The sequence below is a fragment of the Oratosquilla oratoria genome, chromosome 33 (assembly GCF_046742065.1).
Source record: "Oratosquilla oratoria isolate Oo_2021 chromosome 33, ASM4674206v1, whole genome shotgun sequence".
Classification (NCBI taxonomy): domain Eukaryota; kingdom Metazoa; phylum Arthropoda; class Malacostraca; order Stomatopoda; family Squillidae; genus Oratosquilla; species Oratosquilla oratoria.
Window position 1 is genome coordinate 37,387,794 of NC_134809.1, and position 16,501 is coordinate 37,404,294.

The window sequence follows — 16,501 nt, forward strand, 5'->3', positions numbered from 1 at the left end:
TCCTTTGACCCTTTTTTCTTAATTATAAATATTTTGTCTGCCTTGTGGGTGCCATGTCCAGACTAGAATTACTGCCCCTCTAAATGTGCCACCCCAGGGCATATTCACCCCTCCCCATGTGAGGGACACGAGTTTCCATCTGAATGGAAGGCAAACACATTGTCATGTCTGGAAGTGCTGGTTGTTGATTGTGTTTGAAAGGTAGGCTATAATGAGGTTGCTACTAATCAATTATGTTTAAGATAAAGTTCAAGAAATTTCTATCCTCTTTGAGCTGCTGTCGGTGTCTTAAACGAAACTGGATGGTATGCATTCAGATCGCCTGCCAGTGTGTGGCTTGTTATGGTCAAGTGACTGGAGCTGTGGCATGAAACTCAGTGGGATTCATGTAGTTAATGGAATTTATGTCTTTGTGCTACTGTAGGTTTTCTTTATTTGTTTCAGGACTGTGATTAATGGATAATCACTATGCCCAGGTACAACTTTGCATTTTTTCTTTGTTGTTTATTTTCACGAGAACCACATTTAAAACAAATATCTCATCTCAAAAGTAGTTTTTGAGAGACTTTTTATAAAAAATATTTATCATCTGCTAATTTGCATTCTAAAACACAGCAAACAGTGTCATCTCAATTGATGATGATGTCCTGCAGCGAAATGGAAATTCCTTCAGTGATATTGAGGTATTCATCATCTTTTGAGAATATTTTCAACTCCCTGCACAGCTCTGACAACAGGCAAGATGTGTGGATAGATGGTACAGTTATAGGCTAACATTTGGAACTGAAATATCTCTCTGAAGAAGTTTTCATATTGGTGTACCTTTGGTCATCTGTGTCCATGTTAGTTCTGCAGTGTGTACTTGACAATCCAGCATCACATTCACGCTACGCATCTAAATGCCACAAGTTTTGTAAACAATGATTTCTACAATGCAATACACACATTTTTTTCATCTCAACCCTAGTGTGCCAGGAATAAGGTTATGATAATTTATTACTGCTAGATAAAACTAATTATTCTTTGTTATAAGTTCGGTTAATTTTTAGATTATTTACACCCTATATAAAAATGAAAGCTTCACAAGTATCACCAAACACATACCATTCTGTTTCAGCAAAAGACAAACACGTTTTTTTTCTTTTTATGCATTCCTATACTGCACACCCTATTTTTTGCAAGTTTTATTTTCTCTTTTGTTAAATTCATTCTTTGTAATTTCTTTGATATTCACTTATTATCTTGTTTTTATTTTTCTAAGCTTATCTACTTGATCAACTTAAAAATTTCCAAGAACCACACAACATTTGTTTTCCATGTAAAAAAGACCATTTATTATAGTATGAGAATCTAGCTCCAACAATTAGCTCCCCGAGTATATTCTGTACAGTTATCATAACATTTCTTTTCCTGCCTTTCTCTCCCAAGTTCTATAAAATTATCTCCATCTTTCCTACTTTCTTCCCAATTGTGTATTTTCCTTAATAGTTTTCTTCATTTTCACAATTACTAAACTTGATATTAACCCCTTCCATACGGTGACGCCTACGTAGGCATCATGAGGAGCAAGTGGGTAAACGAGGATGCCGACGTCGGCGTCTTGATTATATTTATTGTAGTCGTACCTGCATGACTCACATACTCTGTAAACTGGCTTCATCATATTTTCTATGGTTATCAAAATTCACGGGTGAAAGAGAACGAGCGATAGAGCAGTGACTATTTTTTATAATGCAAGTATTATGACCCAACATCGCACGTCTGGCAGTTATTGCTGCCAGACATGCAATGTGGCCCGTATTGAAGGGGTTAACCCTATGGCACTCAACATGAAAATTTTCCAAGTGCTAAAAGTGTAAATTTAAAATCCGTAACCAGTTAACAGAAATATTTAACAAGACTATGGGCATTGGTTTTCAGTCTATTTTTTTGGGGGGGCAGGCAAACGTTCCTGTCTCCAAAAAGGACAAATTGTCAATGCATAACTACAGGCCAATCATTTTGACATCAGTTATAGGTAAAATGCTGGAATCAATGATAGCTAATAGAATCAGAGCTCACATCAAAACATAATTTGATTTGTGACTCACATCATGGGTCCACCAAGGGTAAGTCAGTCATGTGTAACTAATCTTCTATCTTTTGATACTAATGTCAAAAAGTTGTCAGATAACAATGATAGGTATGATGTTATTCACCTTGGCTAAGTGTTCAAAAAGGTGCCCCACCAGAGACTACTAAATAAAGTCAATGCCCATGGTATAGGAGGATAAGTGTTTCAATGGATTACAGCATGAATCAGATACACTTTCAGCAATGGTGTCTGTGCTTGCCTGGTATCACTTGTTTTGTTGGAGAAAGTTATGTTCATGTGTACTTGTGTTACAAGTCCACCATTGTACCTTGTGTTGTCTCTTATTATTGTATGAATGAAGGTACTGTTCACTGCTTAAGTGTTATATTTACATTGTGTTCATGTATGGGTAGAAATACAAAAACCATTAAAAGCTAAAAAATTAGCGCAACTTTTACCCATTAAACAGTTGGGGCAACCGTGGGAAGGGTACCATTACAAAGAGAGCAATGCAGTATCAACAAGCACTTCACCCAATCATATTACAAAAACTTCAGAAAATAGGAAAACAACTCATGACATATAAAACAAGTCAAACTAAACAGACACTACCCTTACATTCTCCAATAATGATGTGGAAAGAACAATAGAAAATTTAATAAACTTCACCCATGGCCCAGATATGGTTTCCAACATCCATCTAAAACACCTTGGCTCAAATACAGCCTTGACCGATACATTTAACCATACCTAGTTGTACAACAAACTTATAAAAATAAGGAAAACAGCCCATATAGAACCCACATTAAAATTAAACCACCTGGAAACTGAGCACCCTAAAGACCATAAAACCAACTGCAAAGAGAAACATCTCCATTGACCACCTACCCAAACCAACTTGGTTTCAAGGAAGGCCATTCCACCTGCACACTCCTTGCAAATATTACCCATCAAGTGCTGGAGGGATTCAATTAGAGAGCACCACCAGAAAGGTCATCATTGTAATGGACATAAATATGACATTTAATAAGGTCACCAGACACATCCCTTCAAAAAGATCACAGAGACAGACATCAACAACAACACACACACTGTAACACAGATATACCTTGACACATTCAACACTTGGTTCACTAGACTCAAAATAGCCCCAAACAAATCCACAGCCACACCTCTCACCTACTGGACAGCAGAACACAAATACATACCATGCCTCTTCATCAACAACACTCTCATACCACACACATACAAAAGACCATCCCTAACCTTTTGAATATGACACCAATGTAGTCATCTTGAGCTACAAGTGGGGAATACAAGGATGCCAGCATTGGCATCCTGATTATACTTATTTTGTAGTTGTAGGTGAATGACCCCTGTATTCTGTGAACAGGCTTGCTCATGTTTTCATGATGTTATATTCATTCAGGGTGAAAGAGAGCATGTAAACACCACAAACTTTATATTCTATAATGTGCATATTGTGATGCATCATCGTATATAAGGCAACCTGATGTGCACAGGAATATTTGTCTCATATTGAAGAGCTTAAACTATTCCTTGGAAAGTGAACCCATTACTAAAGCCAAAGAGGAGAAAGATTAGGGAATGTTGATAAGGACAACCTATCAACTGACAGACATATCAGCATAACTGTGGGACACATACAGGCTACTGCAAGTGATTAAAGTGGCATTTTCACCATATGAAGGAATGGTGAAAAAACTCATTGAAACCCTGTAAAAAATATGTGCAGTTGATGGACAACATATAAATATGGTGCTCACTTATGTTAATTATATGAACCATACTAGCATAAATAAGCTTTTCTTTTACTGATTCTAAGAGCCAAAGCTATGCGTTAAAGCTTCTCATCTATATATTTTTTTTTTCAATTTTGATACCCCAGGGGTCAAATCTCGACCTCAGATTTTTGCTAAAATGGGATTTTTTCTTCAACCTGGTTCTAAACTCTGATATCTGGATTCATCTTTTTCTAATTATAAATATTTATATAACTATGACTTATCACCCTCATTATTGGTCACCAAATGTTAATGACCTCGTATGACCTCAAAATATCTTAAGTCATCTGAACAGTTGTTCAGATTGACCCTTTAATCTATCATCCTAATTATTGGTCACCAAATGTTAATGACCTCAAAATATCTTAAGTCATCTGAACAGTTGTTCAGATTGACCCTTTAATTTCAGAAGTATTTAGGGGCCTACAACTATGTATAAACCAAATTTCAGCAAAATTGGAGAGATAAGGGTGTTGATTTGAAAATTTTGTTGATTTCACAGAGAATACCCCTATAGTGAAATGTTAAGATACTACAAACCAAGTATTTTAAGGTAAAAATTCAGAATCATGCAAGCACAGACATTTAACTCCTTCCATGCGATGGGACCAACATTGGTGTCATGAGCCATGAGTGGGTATACAAAGATGCCAGCATGGGCATCTTAATTATATTCATTTTGTAGTTGTGGTTGAGTGATCGCATATCCTATGAACTGGTATAATTGAGTTTTCTGTGGTTATCAATATTCTGGATAAAAGAATAATATAGCTGTAACTTTGTATCCTATGTGTATCCTGTAATGCATCATTGAATCATTGTACCTCAGGCAGCCGATGCTGCGCACAAGAATTCAACTCGTATTGAAGAGGTTAACATGAAACTTTTGCTGTCCAACAGATCCTAATATAAACTAACAATGTAGTAATTCCAGATTTTTTTTTCAAGTGCACACCTATACACTACAGCATTAGAAAATTAAATGTTAATTTTGTAAATAATAACACATCAATGTAACATGTATTTTTCTTGTCAGAAATCAAAATCAGAATACATTCCTAAAACCTATGCAGAAACTAATGAAGTCATGTCAACTCCTTCAAACGCCTTCTGTGTTTTGATAGATTCGGAGATCAGACAATGATGACAATCATGATGACCTAGAATTACAGGTACCTCATTACTACATGCAAGTTAGGTTACGTTAGAATAGATGAATTCATCACTTTAATTTCTCCGGCCTTCGCCTCTACCAAAACAAAGTTGGCATCTCAAGCAACCAAAATGGCTACATTTGTGTATTTATAGCTTTTAGCAACTTCTCTATTAATGATTTTCACCAAGAATAATGTATATTACATTGATTACATTTGCAAAATTCTTATTCAATTTTCTATTGCTATATTGCGTAGGTGTGCACTTTAAAATTTTTACCAAATAATCTTTCAAATACAAAAAACGAAAGATGAAAAATGTGTTTCTGTGATACTGAAATGGAACCCATTATAGGACTGATCCAAGTCCCTACTTCCAATCACCATAGACGACAGCCACATAGAATTTTTTTTAATATTCAAGAAGAAACTAAGTATGGATTTTTACTGTGAAACTTTGCTGTCCTACAGCTCCTAACCTATTCCATAGAAAACATGATGATTAAAAAAAGTGAAATGCATTTGCATGATGCTGGAATAAGCAATAAGTCTATAGACTAAAACTAACTGCCCCTGATACAACCAACATAGAGGACTGAACATTTCATCTTACAGTGCTCCACATTAGTCATATCCAGTAAACAACACTTCACTTCTTCCATGAGTGACTTATGGGCCAATCCAGTGGCTGTTGCCTGTTACTTGAGTCATCCTTACCTACAAAAGACCTGGGGCAATAGAGCGACTGATATTAATCGGTAAAGACGTCTTAGTACGAACAAGAAGAATAAGACAGAAAAAGAAGAACGGATAGTTTAACATGGTTTGGTCATATTCCAGTATCATCATGATACTGGAATATGACCAAACCATGTTAAACTATCCGTTTGCATGATAATCATGCAAACATGTTTTACACTTTGTTCTTTTTTGCGTTATATATTTTTTTCTAAGGTATGGTTAGGATAGGTTAAGTTTCCCTAAGCTAGGTTATAAGCTATTGGACAAAGCAAGTTTAATGTCAAATAAGTGCTTGTGCGATTCTAGAATCATACCTAATATTTTCTGTATAGAAGCACAATTTGTCACGTAACCTAAAAAAAATTGCCGTCATGACAAGAAAGAATTTGCCAGATCCAAGCAAAAGACAGAGACATCTCGCAAACACTCTGGTATTATTCCACTTACGGATTTCAAAGTTTTATTTTTCTCTATGGAATGGAGTTTGGTTAGGCTAGGATATGTTACATTTGGAGCTACTAGACAACATAAAATTCATGTTAAATATCCGTACTTGCGTGATTCTGGAAATTTACCAGCTTTTTCTGTGCATTACAATTAAATAATTAAACACTGATGTAAATGTATGCATATGTAAACATTTCAAAATTGTTCCTCGCAATCTACACAACATATTTGGCATCGTAATTATCATGTAATATCTAGAGTGCAAACAAACAATGAAAATCATAAAGTTTCTTCTAGATATGTGCACAGATCTTATTAAGCTACACCTGTCAACATTCGCGAATCATGCCTGGCCTCTCGCACTCGATTGGCTGTCCCATGTGTGCATTCGCTAAGTAGAATTTCGATCAATATCACTTTGGCAACAGAGTTTCCCACCACCTAAAAGGCATTACCACTTTCTGTGCCACAGATAACGCGTGGAACTATGGAAAATAGACGAAGATAACTTCAACTAAGCCAACAAAGATGGCTCTGTATCTTAGGGGGGGTGTAAGGTGGGGAGGGGGGAGGGGTAGTCGGTGAACTTGCCGTCAGGCTTTCCTACTACCTTGCTCCACTACTCCTACTTACACTTCGTAAACGTTCGATTAGTTCCTTCTTACTGCCAGACTTGGACTGTTTTCTCTTTTCTAATTCTGCCTTCAACTCGGCCACTTTAAGATCTTTAATCAGTCGTTCTCCATCAATGGTGAGGTTTTTCGTACTGTCGCCCATTTTACTGCGTATTTCAGGCGCACACCACTCCTTCCGCACTCATTCATCCTAACTCCATTTGCAAGACTGAAACTAGCAGACGATAAACATGGTATGTGATTGGCTGGTGCGACTTCCCGCGCACCCAGAAACCAATCAGCGTGCAGCTTCCATCTGCCATCACATAAGACTGGCTAATAGCGAAGAGCCTTACAGTAAACCTTTACAGGGGCGTCATCTACTGCTGAAGAACACTGCGCATGCGTCACATGTGGCGGAACATTCAACACACATACATTTAAAATGAATTCCCTACTACGCCTGTCAGTTTGTATACAACCGAGGAAAAACATTAGTCTGCTAACATGTCCGACTTCATTTATTGCTCTCCAATTACAATGCGTCAGAGATAAAGCCAATTTGTAGCCATAAACAGTATTCGGGAATGGGAAGGGGTTTACCTACTATATTTAAACATAATATATAGAATAGTCACGCTCGTGTGTGTGTGGGGGGTATTTGACGGCAATTCATTATTTGTGTGGTAATCACAAAGTAGGCTCGAATGATGAAAGAAAAAAACCCAGCATTTTATGAACAGCATTTCTTGTCTGTGTGTTTTGCGTTATATTTTGTAGTTCGTAATTAATGGGAAATACTATAGCACACGGGTTTTCCCGGTAAAATAGCTTCAGAATCTAATCCTCATAAAAAAGGAGTACGAACACTTAAAATATGCATACCAAATAAAACATTTCAGACTAGTCTCGCTCAGTCATTTGAGGATTTGTCACATCAATACAATGAAATTTCGCTTCTAATCAAAATTTCTGTACACACGCATGTACGCTCCTAAACAAAAAATGACCCAGGATAATATTCTTAATAAGTTTATAAAACAGTAAATATATCACATATTTGCAATATGTCATCTTAATACAATATCTTCACAAATTGTAATATTTCATCTGTACCGAGATATTTTCTACATGGTGACATACAGTCAGTAATTTAGAGAAGAAGTGCTCAAGAGTGCAAAGACAGTGCAAGGGATGAGGAGGATGGGAAGGAACAGGAGGTCCAGCAAATAGCAAAATGAAGATACAAAGGTGATGGCAGAAAAGCAAGCACATGATGAAGACTAGTTGTCAAGCGCTGCATATGTCAGAAGAATGACATGAAAATAGCTAGGATAAAAGAAATAATTCATACACTAAAAGGTTGTCAGTCAAAGATGTGTTCCAAGACAAAGGCTTTGAATCCTGTACTGTCACCCTTGGATACAAAGTGAGAGGACACAGGATTTTTGCACCAAAGCCAGATCTGAGGACATGCAGATGAAGATGGCACCCAGAAGTAGCACCAGTATTATCACAACTGAAGAACTGAGTGGGTAACAGATAGGTAGCTGATAACTGTTTGTATGCCTTCCTCATACAAAATAAATGAGTTGAATGTGAGGATAGTCAAAATTGGAGAACCCAGAATAAGTTAAATTTTATGAAGTGTCATATGGTTTTTGTGTGCGTGGCACCTGCACATGCTTATATTAGAGGGTTGCATGCTGTTCTCATACACATGTGCATTCATCCTCACCCCACATACATATACACAGTATAAGTAAAATAAAATAATATTGTTCCTCACCTTTATTTTTCCCTCGTGAACAGGAAATCCCATGTTAAGGGGAAAATATACACACTGCATGTGTATTGATAGAAATGGTCCTATTTATGGCCAAATTAGGACTTCTGATTCAATCATGCCAGAACCATGACACTGTTTTGGTATAGTCTTAATGCTGGAGGAACCTGAATGCAGTTGTGCTAGTATGGTTCTTGCTTCCCTTGGGAATTATGTATTTATCTACAAAGGATTACAAAGGCGGAGCATGCCGACAGGAGACCTTTTGGTTGGATGAAAAAAAAAAAAAAAAAAAAAAAAAATCATAATAATAAAATAATAAATAAAAACTATAATAATGTAAATAACAAATAAAATACATAAATAAATGCATAGGTATAGTTAAATAACAAACAAACAGGTAAATAGCAAATAACAATAAATTTACATATAACTAATAATAAATGAAAATCAGACAGACAAATGATAACAAAACAAAAACAAACAATATAAAATAAATTATAATCATTACAGCATCTTATTCATTTATCATTACTATTATTATTTTTTAACTAACATCTGGAATGGTTTGGAAAAAGGCATACATACATACATATACCAAGGCTTCTTCCCCCTTCCAAGGGAGGTAGCCAAAAAGGGGAAGGCATAAAAACACTCCCACCCATTTCATCCCTAAATACACTCCACACCCCTTCCACCCTTCCTCTCATCTGAGCACCTCCTGGATGACGGGTCATCCCTGCACCCTGCCCACCGCCCTGAGTCAGAAGCAGTGTCGCAAGAAAAGGAAAAAGGCAATTGGTGTTAATCATTGAGTATTGTATAGCACAGGTGGAAAGTTGTTATAGATGTTTAAACAGTAACATGCCTTTTTCATTCAACTGGTTGTGTTTGTGATGTATGAGTATAGAGTTGGGTGAGTATGTTTGAGGGCTCTTGCAAACTATGTATCTAATTTTCATGAGATGTTCTAATGGTAGAAATTTGATTTTGTAACTAGATGTTCTACTGGGGTGGGCTTGAAGCATCTGTTGTTATTCTAATGCTTTGATTTGTATTGTCTGTAAGGTCTATGCCCGGGCACTGATTCTAATAGCCGCAAATGCAACCACCACAAAGAGGATACACAACACTTTATACTACAATGCCCCACACTAACAATCCCCTGACAACAACACAATACATCTTCCCCAAGTGACTTGTGGACTCCCCTTGAGGCCATTACAGGTAAGTGGCATATTCTGCAAAAGAGACCGAGGGCAATAGATTGATTGCTTGTACAGTCTGGAAATGTTGTGGAAGCATAGTTGAGTGTGGTTTTCATGAATTCTTTGTACTCTGTGATTAGAATTTACATGTGCTGTCCAAAGCCCATGCTTATAATGGACTTTTGTATGCTTATTTCCTTGTTGATTTTCACAGTCAGATCTTTCATGCATAAAAAATGAGGACTTGAATTGTTGAGTTCTTTTCCCAAGGAAGGGTTTTGTCATTCACTTTTTCTATTGGATGTTTTTTTGATTCATGGTTGTCTGGAGTCATGTTGCTGATTTATGAAGGGAGGTCTCATTTTTTCTTACCCATTGTTCTAGTTTATCCAAGTTCTTGTAATCTTAGCAACTATATTGTAACTGCTATGCTGGGTTGTTATTGTCAGGTATTTTGTGTAGGTAAATGCTTTGCCTCTGAATCTGGTAACTATTGGGAGATTACTTCAAGAGGTTGAATAATGCAGATGAGAGTACTCCTCAATGGACTCTAATGTACAACTTTTGTCCCAGAAATTTGGTTGTTTTAGGTTAACCAACACTCTCTACCAGCTATGAAGTTTCCTAGCCATTTTTTGTTGTTGTAGATGTCTGTCTCTATGATCTTTTGTTAAAGTATGTCTAGGAAACTTATTAACCCATTACCCAGCAAGGACAAGCAAATTTGTCTTCACCCAGTTTTTCTTTTCAGAGTAACGAGTAAACTCATCCAAACATGTTTCAAATACAGGTACAGACGAGTATAATCATTGAATTAGGGCCCTTCTCAGCCATCAATGAGTATACTCAGTGAATTGTACATCTGGTATGTCTCTTCTGCTTCGAGATGCATTGGTTAGTGATAATGTATCAGTCAAAGGAAGCAGATTCATCGCTTTTGAGCACATACATTTTTTTAAACAAATTATACCAAGACCTCAAGCTCAAAACATGAGAATGAATATGAGGCTCCAATTAGAAGTGTGATGCATCGTTCATAAAGCAGCTTATGCTGTGTGTGAGAATTTGACTCATACTGAAGTGGTTAAGAGCAGTCATGAGTTTATATAAGAGTAGTAGAGTCTGTGTTAGAGAGTGAGTGGTTTGAAGTAAAGGTGGGACCTCACCAGTGATTATCTTGCCTTGGCTGTTCAATTTATACATGGTGCAAGAGGTGAATGCAAGGGTAATGGGCTGGGGATTGGAGATGGTTAAAGAAAATGGAGAAGAAAGGAAGATAAACCAGTTGTTTGCTAATGACAGTGCACTTGTAGCAGAATCAGAGGAATGGTTGAGGAAGTTAGTGATGGAGTTTGGGAAGGTGTGCAAAAGAAGGAAGTTGAAGATAAATGGATAAAAGTAAGGTGATGAGATGTACAAGGGGAGAATATAGTGGCAGATTGGAAGTGAGTATTAAGGGAGAGAGACTGGAGAAAGTGGATGGCTTTAGATAGTTGGGTACAAATGCTGTAGGGAAGGGAAGAGTGGAGGTAGAATGTAGATTGAGAGAAGGAAGTAAATACCTTGGGGGATTAAAAAGTGTAATGCGAAATAGACATTTGGGAAAGGATGCTAAGACGAGATTGTATATAGGAGTGACAGCACTGTATGAGACAGATTGTATATAGGAGTGACAGCACTGTATGAGACAGAAACATGGAACATAAGAAAGTAAGAGTTTAAATTTGTTTGAGATGAAATGCCTGAGAAGTATGATAGAGGTTACTAAGCTGGATAAAGTGAGAAACAAGGAGGGGAGGAGGAGAACGGGGGTGAAAAGGGAGTTGGAAAATGGGGTTGATGAAAGAGTATTGGGATGGTTTGAATACGTGAAAAGAATGAGTGAAGAAAGATTAGTAAAAGAGATGTGGAAGGCAGAGGTAGGAGTGAACATGAGGGGATGACCAAGGATGAGGTAAATAGATGGGGTAAAGGGGGCACTGGGAAAGAGGGGAATGTCTGTTGAGGAAGGAATGTAGAAGATAGGGGTGAGTGGAGAATGGTTGTGTATGGATGATGCTGTAATGCATGGAAGGGAGTGGTTGGGGGATGGGAGGAGAAGTACAGTCAGCACGGATCATATTACAGTAGAAGCCCAATTTAACGAACTAATTCAGCCAAGGTCCAGTCCGCTAAATTGAATTTTCCGTTAAATTGAGCGTTGGTGTAACTGTGTTGCCAGAGCGGATTATAAAAATGATACATACCTAAAAATTCCATAGTGTACACACACACACACATACAGTACATATATTATTTTAAGTGAATTATAGGCAGCACAATCGTGAATTGCAAACGAACAGCAATGTGCAGTAATTTGTTGCAACATGTATGTGTGTGTGTGTGTGTGTGTGTATTTACCTAGTTGTATTTTACGGGAAGGGGAGCTATGCTCATGATATCCCATCTTCATATCTCATTTTATCTAAACTATTTTTTAATTTCATGTATTGTTTTTGCACACACCACTTTCTCATCTAACTTGTTCCAACTGTCTATTACTCTGTTGTGTGTGTGTGTGTGTGTGTGTGTGTGGTGTAACAATGATATGAGCTGTCTGTGAATTTTGCGGAATATTAGTCATAGCTTCATGTTTGGTTCGATGTACATAATTCTAGCGATTAATAGGACTGGGCAGTTGGTTTTTGGATAGTGAGCGTTATTGTTGTGTTGTTGCAGAAAACATAGTTCGTTGTTATACAAGTGTTTTTTGTGGTGATTACTCTCGCATACTGATTTTGAATTTTCCCATCAACTTACTGTTTCATTATTTTGTTTTCCTATTATACCGTCTATTTCTACTTGAATATATTTCTGCTACAATTATACTTTATACATATACTGAATTATATATTATTGTACATATATTATAGTACGTACATATGAATATATATTTATATACCTCCAAAGTACTAAATTATAAATTTTTCCTTGACTCCACCACCACAATCTGGTAACATCTGGTAACATTGGACTCTGAGACACACATGTGGCCAGTTGACGGAAAATGCTAAACTTAGCTTACAGTTCCTGCTAAATTGAGCTATTTCCGTAGACGCGCGTCTGGCCAGCTAGCGGAAAATGGTCAACTTAGCGGACCATTTCCGCTAAGTTGAGCATTTTTGTTATTGCTATTTGCAGTTCGCTAATTTGAGCTTCCGCTAAATTGAGATTCGTTGTACTTTTTGGGGAAATTTATGCAAAACTTTTCTATCAAATTGCTTTAAAAATTACGAAATACAGACGCTCCTCTACTTATGTTCATTTGTTTTATGTTTTTTTTATTTTACGTTTGAACTGACTATAAAAAAAAATGTTTGTGATTTTTTTTTAGTTTAGCGAGCTCTCCGTAGTTCAAACGATACTTGCGCATGCCGTTGCATCCATTGTTTACACTGCACAAACGACAAACTGAACATCCCTTGCCTCCTCCTCCTCCACCATCCCAATTTATGTTGCTTGAATTTAATTTATTTGAAATTAATGTTATTTTACAATGTTATGTGTATAATTAATGATTTAGGGTTTTTTATAAGATACGGTAATAGAATTTATGGATGTATAGTACAGTAACAACTTACGTTCATTTTTAACTTACGTTCGGCCGTTCGGAACGTAACTAAAACGTAAGTTGAGGAGCATCTGTATAACAACTTTCGCCATCAATGCCACTTCCCGATGGGGAAGCCCTTGGCCTTGATGACCTGATGGACTCTTGGGAACAGAATTGGCCAAATTCTGACAGCGTGAAGCAGGAATTTCCTCCCACACCTTTTGGATGGCCATCTCAAGTTTGGTAATTGTAGACATGTCCTCCTGACGAAGGCATACCTTAATGATGCCCCGTAAGTTTTCTATGGAGGAAATATCAGGTGATTGACCAGGCCAATCCTATGTAGCTGACCTCACTATCACAGCCATTTTTTGGCTGCACTTGAGGTGTGGCAAGGGGCATCTTCTTGCTGAAGGATCTCACACCCAGTTTTCATAATAATAATAATAATGATATATATATATATACATATATATATAAAAAAGGAAGGAAGAGCATGCTGACAGGAGACCTTTTGGTTCATAAATAGGTTGGATGCGAATTTTTTTTATAACAAGTAAAAAATATGGTAATATAAATAGTAATAAATAAAATAAATAAGTAAAGTTAAATAATAAACACAGGTAAATAGTAAATAATAAAATGACAAATAATAATAAATGATAATCAAGGAAACAATAATAAACAAACTAATAATAAATAATATAAAATAAATGGCAGGCATTACCGCCATCTTGCTTTGGTGTTTATCTAAATGAATTTTACAGCTTAGAATTGAACTACATTGCACTGCCTCTGCAGGAAGTTTATTCCATTCATTAACTACATGGTTGGCAAAGTTCTTTCTACCCATTTCCAAATTGAATTTATTTCCCGACAGTTCGAGACCATTATTTCTTGTTAGATTCTCAGTGTGAAAATTCTGTCACTTTTGTTGTTGTCAATTCCTTTTAGGATATTAAAGACCAGTATCATGTAACCTCTGAGTCTACGCCTTTTTTTTTTTTTTTTTTTTTTTTTGGAAAACCAGATTCATATGTTTTACTCAATTTTCATACAATTTATTTTTTATATTTGGAATCAGTTTTGTGGCTTGCCGTTGTACTTTTTTCAATCTGTCAATGCCTTTAATGAGATTTGGTGACCATACGGAAACACCATATTCTAAATGTGGATGAACTAACGATTTATATAGCTTGTTAATGAGAGATTGACTTTCAAAGTCAAGAGATCATGCAATCAATCCTAGAATCTTATCTGCTTTCTCAGAAGCTGAAATACGCTACTTAGATGATTTGAGATTGTTGCTGATAATTACATCGAGATCCTTTTCACTATCCACTTTCGTTAACGAATTTCCAAATAATTTGTAATCATACTTACTGTTATTTTTATCTATGTGTATAACCTTGCGTTTACTTGTGTTCAATTTCATTAGCCACTTTTCAGACCATTGCTGTAGTTCATCTAAATCTTCTTGAATATTTAATTGGTTTAAGTGATCATTTGCCATTGCACACAGTTTTGCATCATCAGCAAATTTGGAGACAATAGACTTTAGTCCATGGTCTATCTCATTTATATATACTATGAATAGAAGTGGCCCAAGAACAGAACCCTGAGTAACACCACTCGTAACATTTTTCCATCTAAAAGTTTTGCCATTTAGAACAACTGTTTTCAATTGTTCAACCAATTGCTGGTCCAAATAAACAGGCTACCACTTATTCCATGTGAAGCTAATTTAGTAAGTAGTCTTTCATGGGGTACTGTATAAAAAGCTTTTGCAAAGTCTAGATATATTAAATCTATATTGTTTCTTTTGTCATAATTCGAGATGACTGTGTTGTAGAATTTGAGTAAGTTCGTCATGTAAGAATGTTTCCGTCTGAATCCATGGTGGCTATTATTTATCAGTTACTTTCTAAATGATGTTCGATAGCATCTCTGATGATAATTTCCATAATTCTTTCTGTAGTTATTTGGTTGCTTTTTTCACCTTTTCCACCCTATGTGGAAATCTATTCTGCAGATCTATATACCAGCCTCCCACACCTATTCAGCAAGCATTTTATATTTTTCATGTATATTATTTTTTACGTGAAACATTCACTTGTATGATAAATATGCTCACACATACACTCAACTAGCTTTATATATGTATATGCACACAAGCACGTATATTCGTATGAACATATATATTAAATATATAATGGTATTATTTATGCTCATGATCATCTACCAGCTTATTAGCACTTTCAGATCTGTCATGGCAGAGTTGCCAATTCAAGCTAGATATTTTCTTTTTCCTTTGTGCCCCTCCCCTCCCCCCAAAAAAAAAATCATCTGTTATTTCATTTGTCCAATCTCATAAACCCTCTATCACAATATTAGGAAAAAAATGTGACAAATCATGATGAGGAAAGGTTAATGGAGGATGCCCTACTTAGTACCTACTGCAGAATTAATTTCACCATGTTATCATAAAAACCAGGAATCAGTTCAGGAAAGAGAGAGACAACCTTCCCCTGTGCACACTGTTCATATCTGCTGTTGTTCCTCCCCTTTTCAGTCATCATCAAATGCTGTGACATATGCTCTGTCATTCCTATCTGGCCTCTGAGACTGGTCAAAGTTTATCTCAGGGCACTTCCGTTGACTTTTACATACATGAAGACGTACGTGCATAGTGCATACGTAGTGGATATATGATGGGTGGGAGTGGGTTTATGCCTTTTGACTTGGCTACCTCCCTGATAAGGGGGAAAAAGCCTTTTGTATATAGATAGAATTATGGTTGAGTTAAAGCATAAATATCTGATACACTTAGGCTTAATTTGCAATTATCTTTATAGCATAATCAGTTTTGAATTAGATTAAAATGGTTCGTGATTTTCTTTACTCTGATTTCTATCTTTCATTGCTTCACTTGTAGGCCTATTGTTTTCACTAGTAACCATGATCAGTAGCCTGTTTCTTTTTCGTATATTTTAAACCACTTAATTTCTTTGATAAATGTATGATTTTCATATTCTGAAGTAGCTTTATCATAATCTAGCATATTTCTATTAAAGGAAAAT

The 16,501-nt window shown here is 36.3% G+C and overlaps 1 protein-coding gene across 6 annotated transcripts in view; it reads right to left on the reverse strand.

Annotated features, from left to right (window-relative positions):
• The window catches only part of LOC143017840 (uncharacterized), a 107,881-nt gene extending 100,742 nt beyond the window's left edge, over positions 1–7,139 (reverse strand). For 3 of the 6 annotated variants that reach the window (XR_012965706.1, XR_012965705.1, XM_076172776.1), the window contains exon 1: positions 6,855–7,139. Coding sequence is in view for 2 of the 6 variants with exons in the window: in XM_076172776.1 (XP_076028891.1) it covers positions 6,855–6,998 (144 nt within the window). In the remaining 4 variants the exon portion in view is untranslated. The remainder of the gene's footprint in view (positions 1–6,854) is intronic. The other 3 variants (XR_012965708.1, XR_012965707.1, XM_076172777.1) reach the window with 1 other exon arrangement.
• Positions 7,140–16,501: the final 9,362 nt, after the last annotated feature.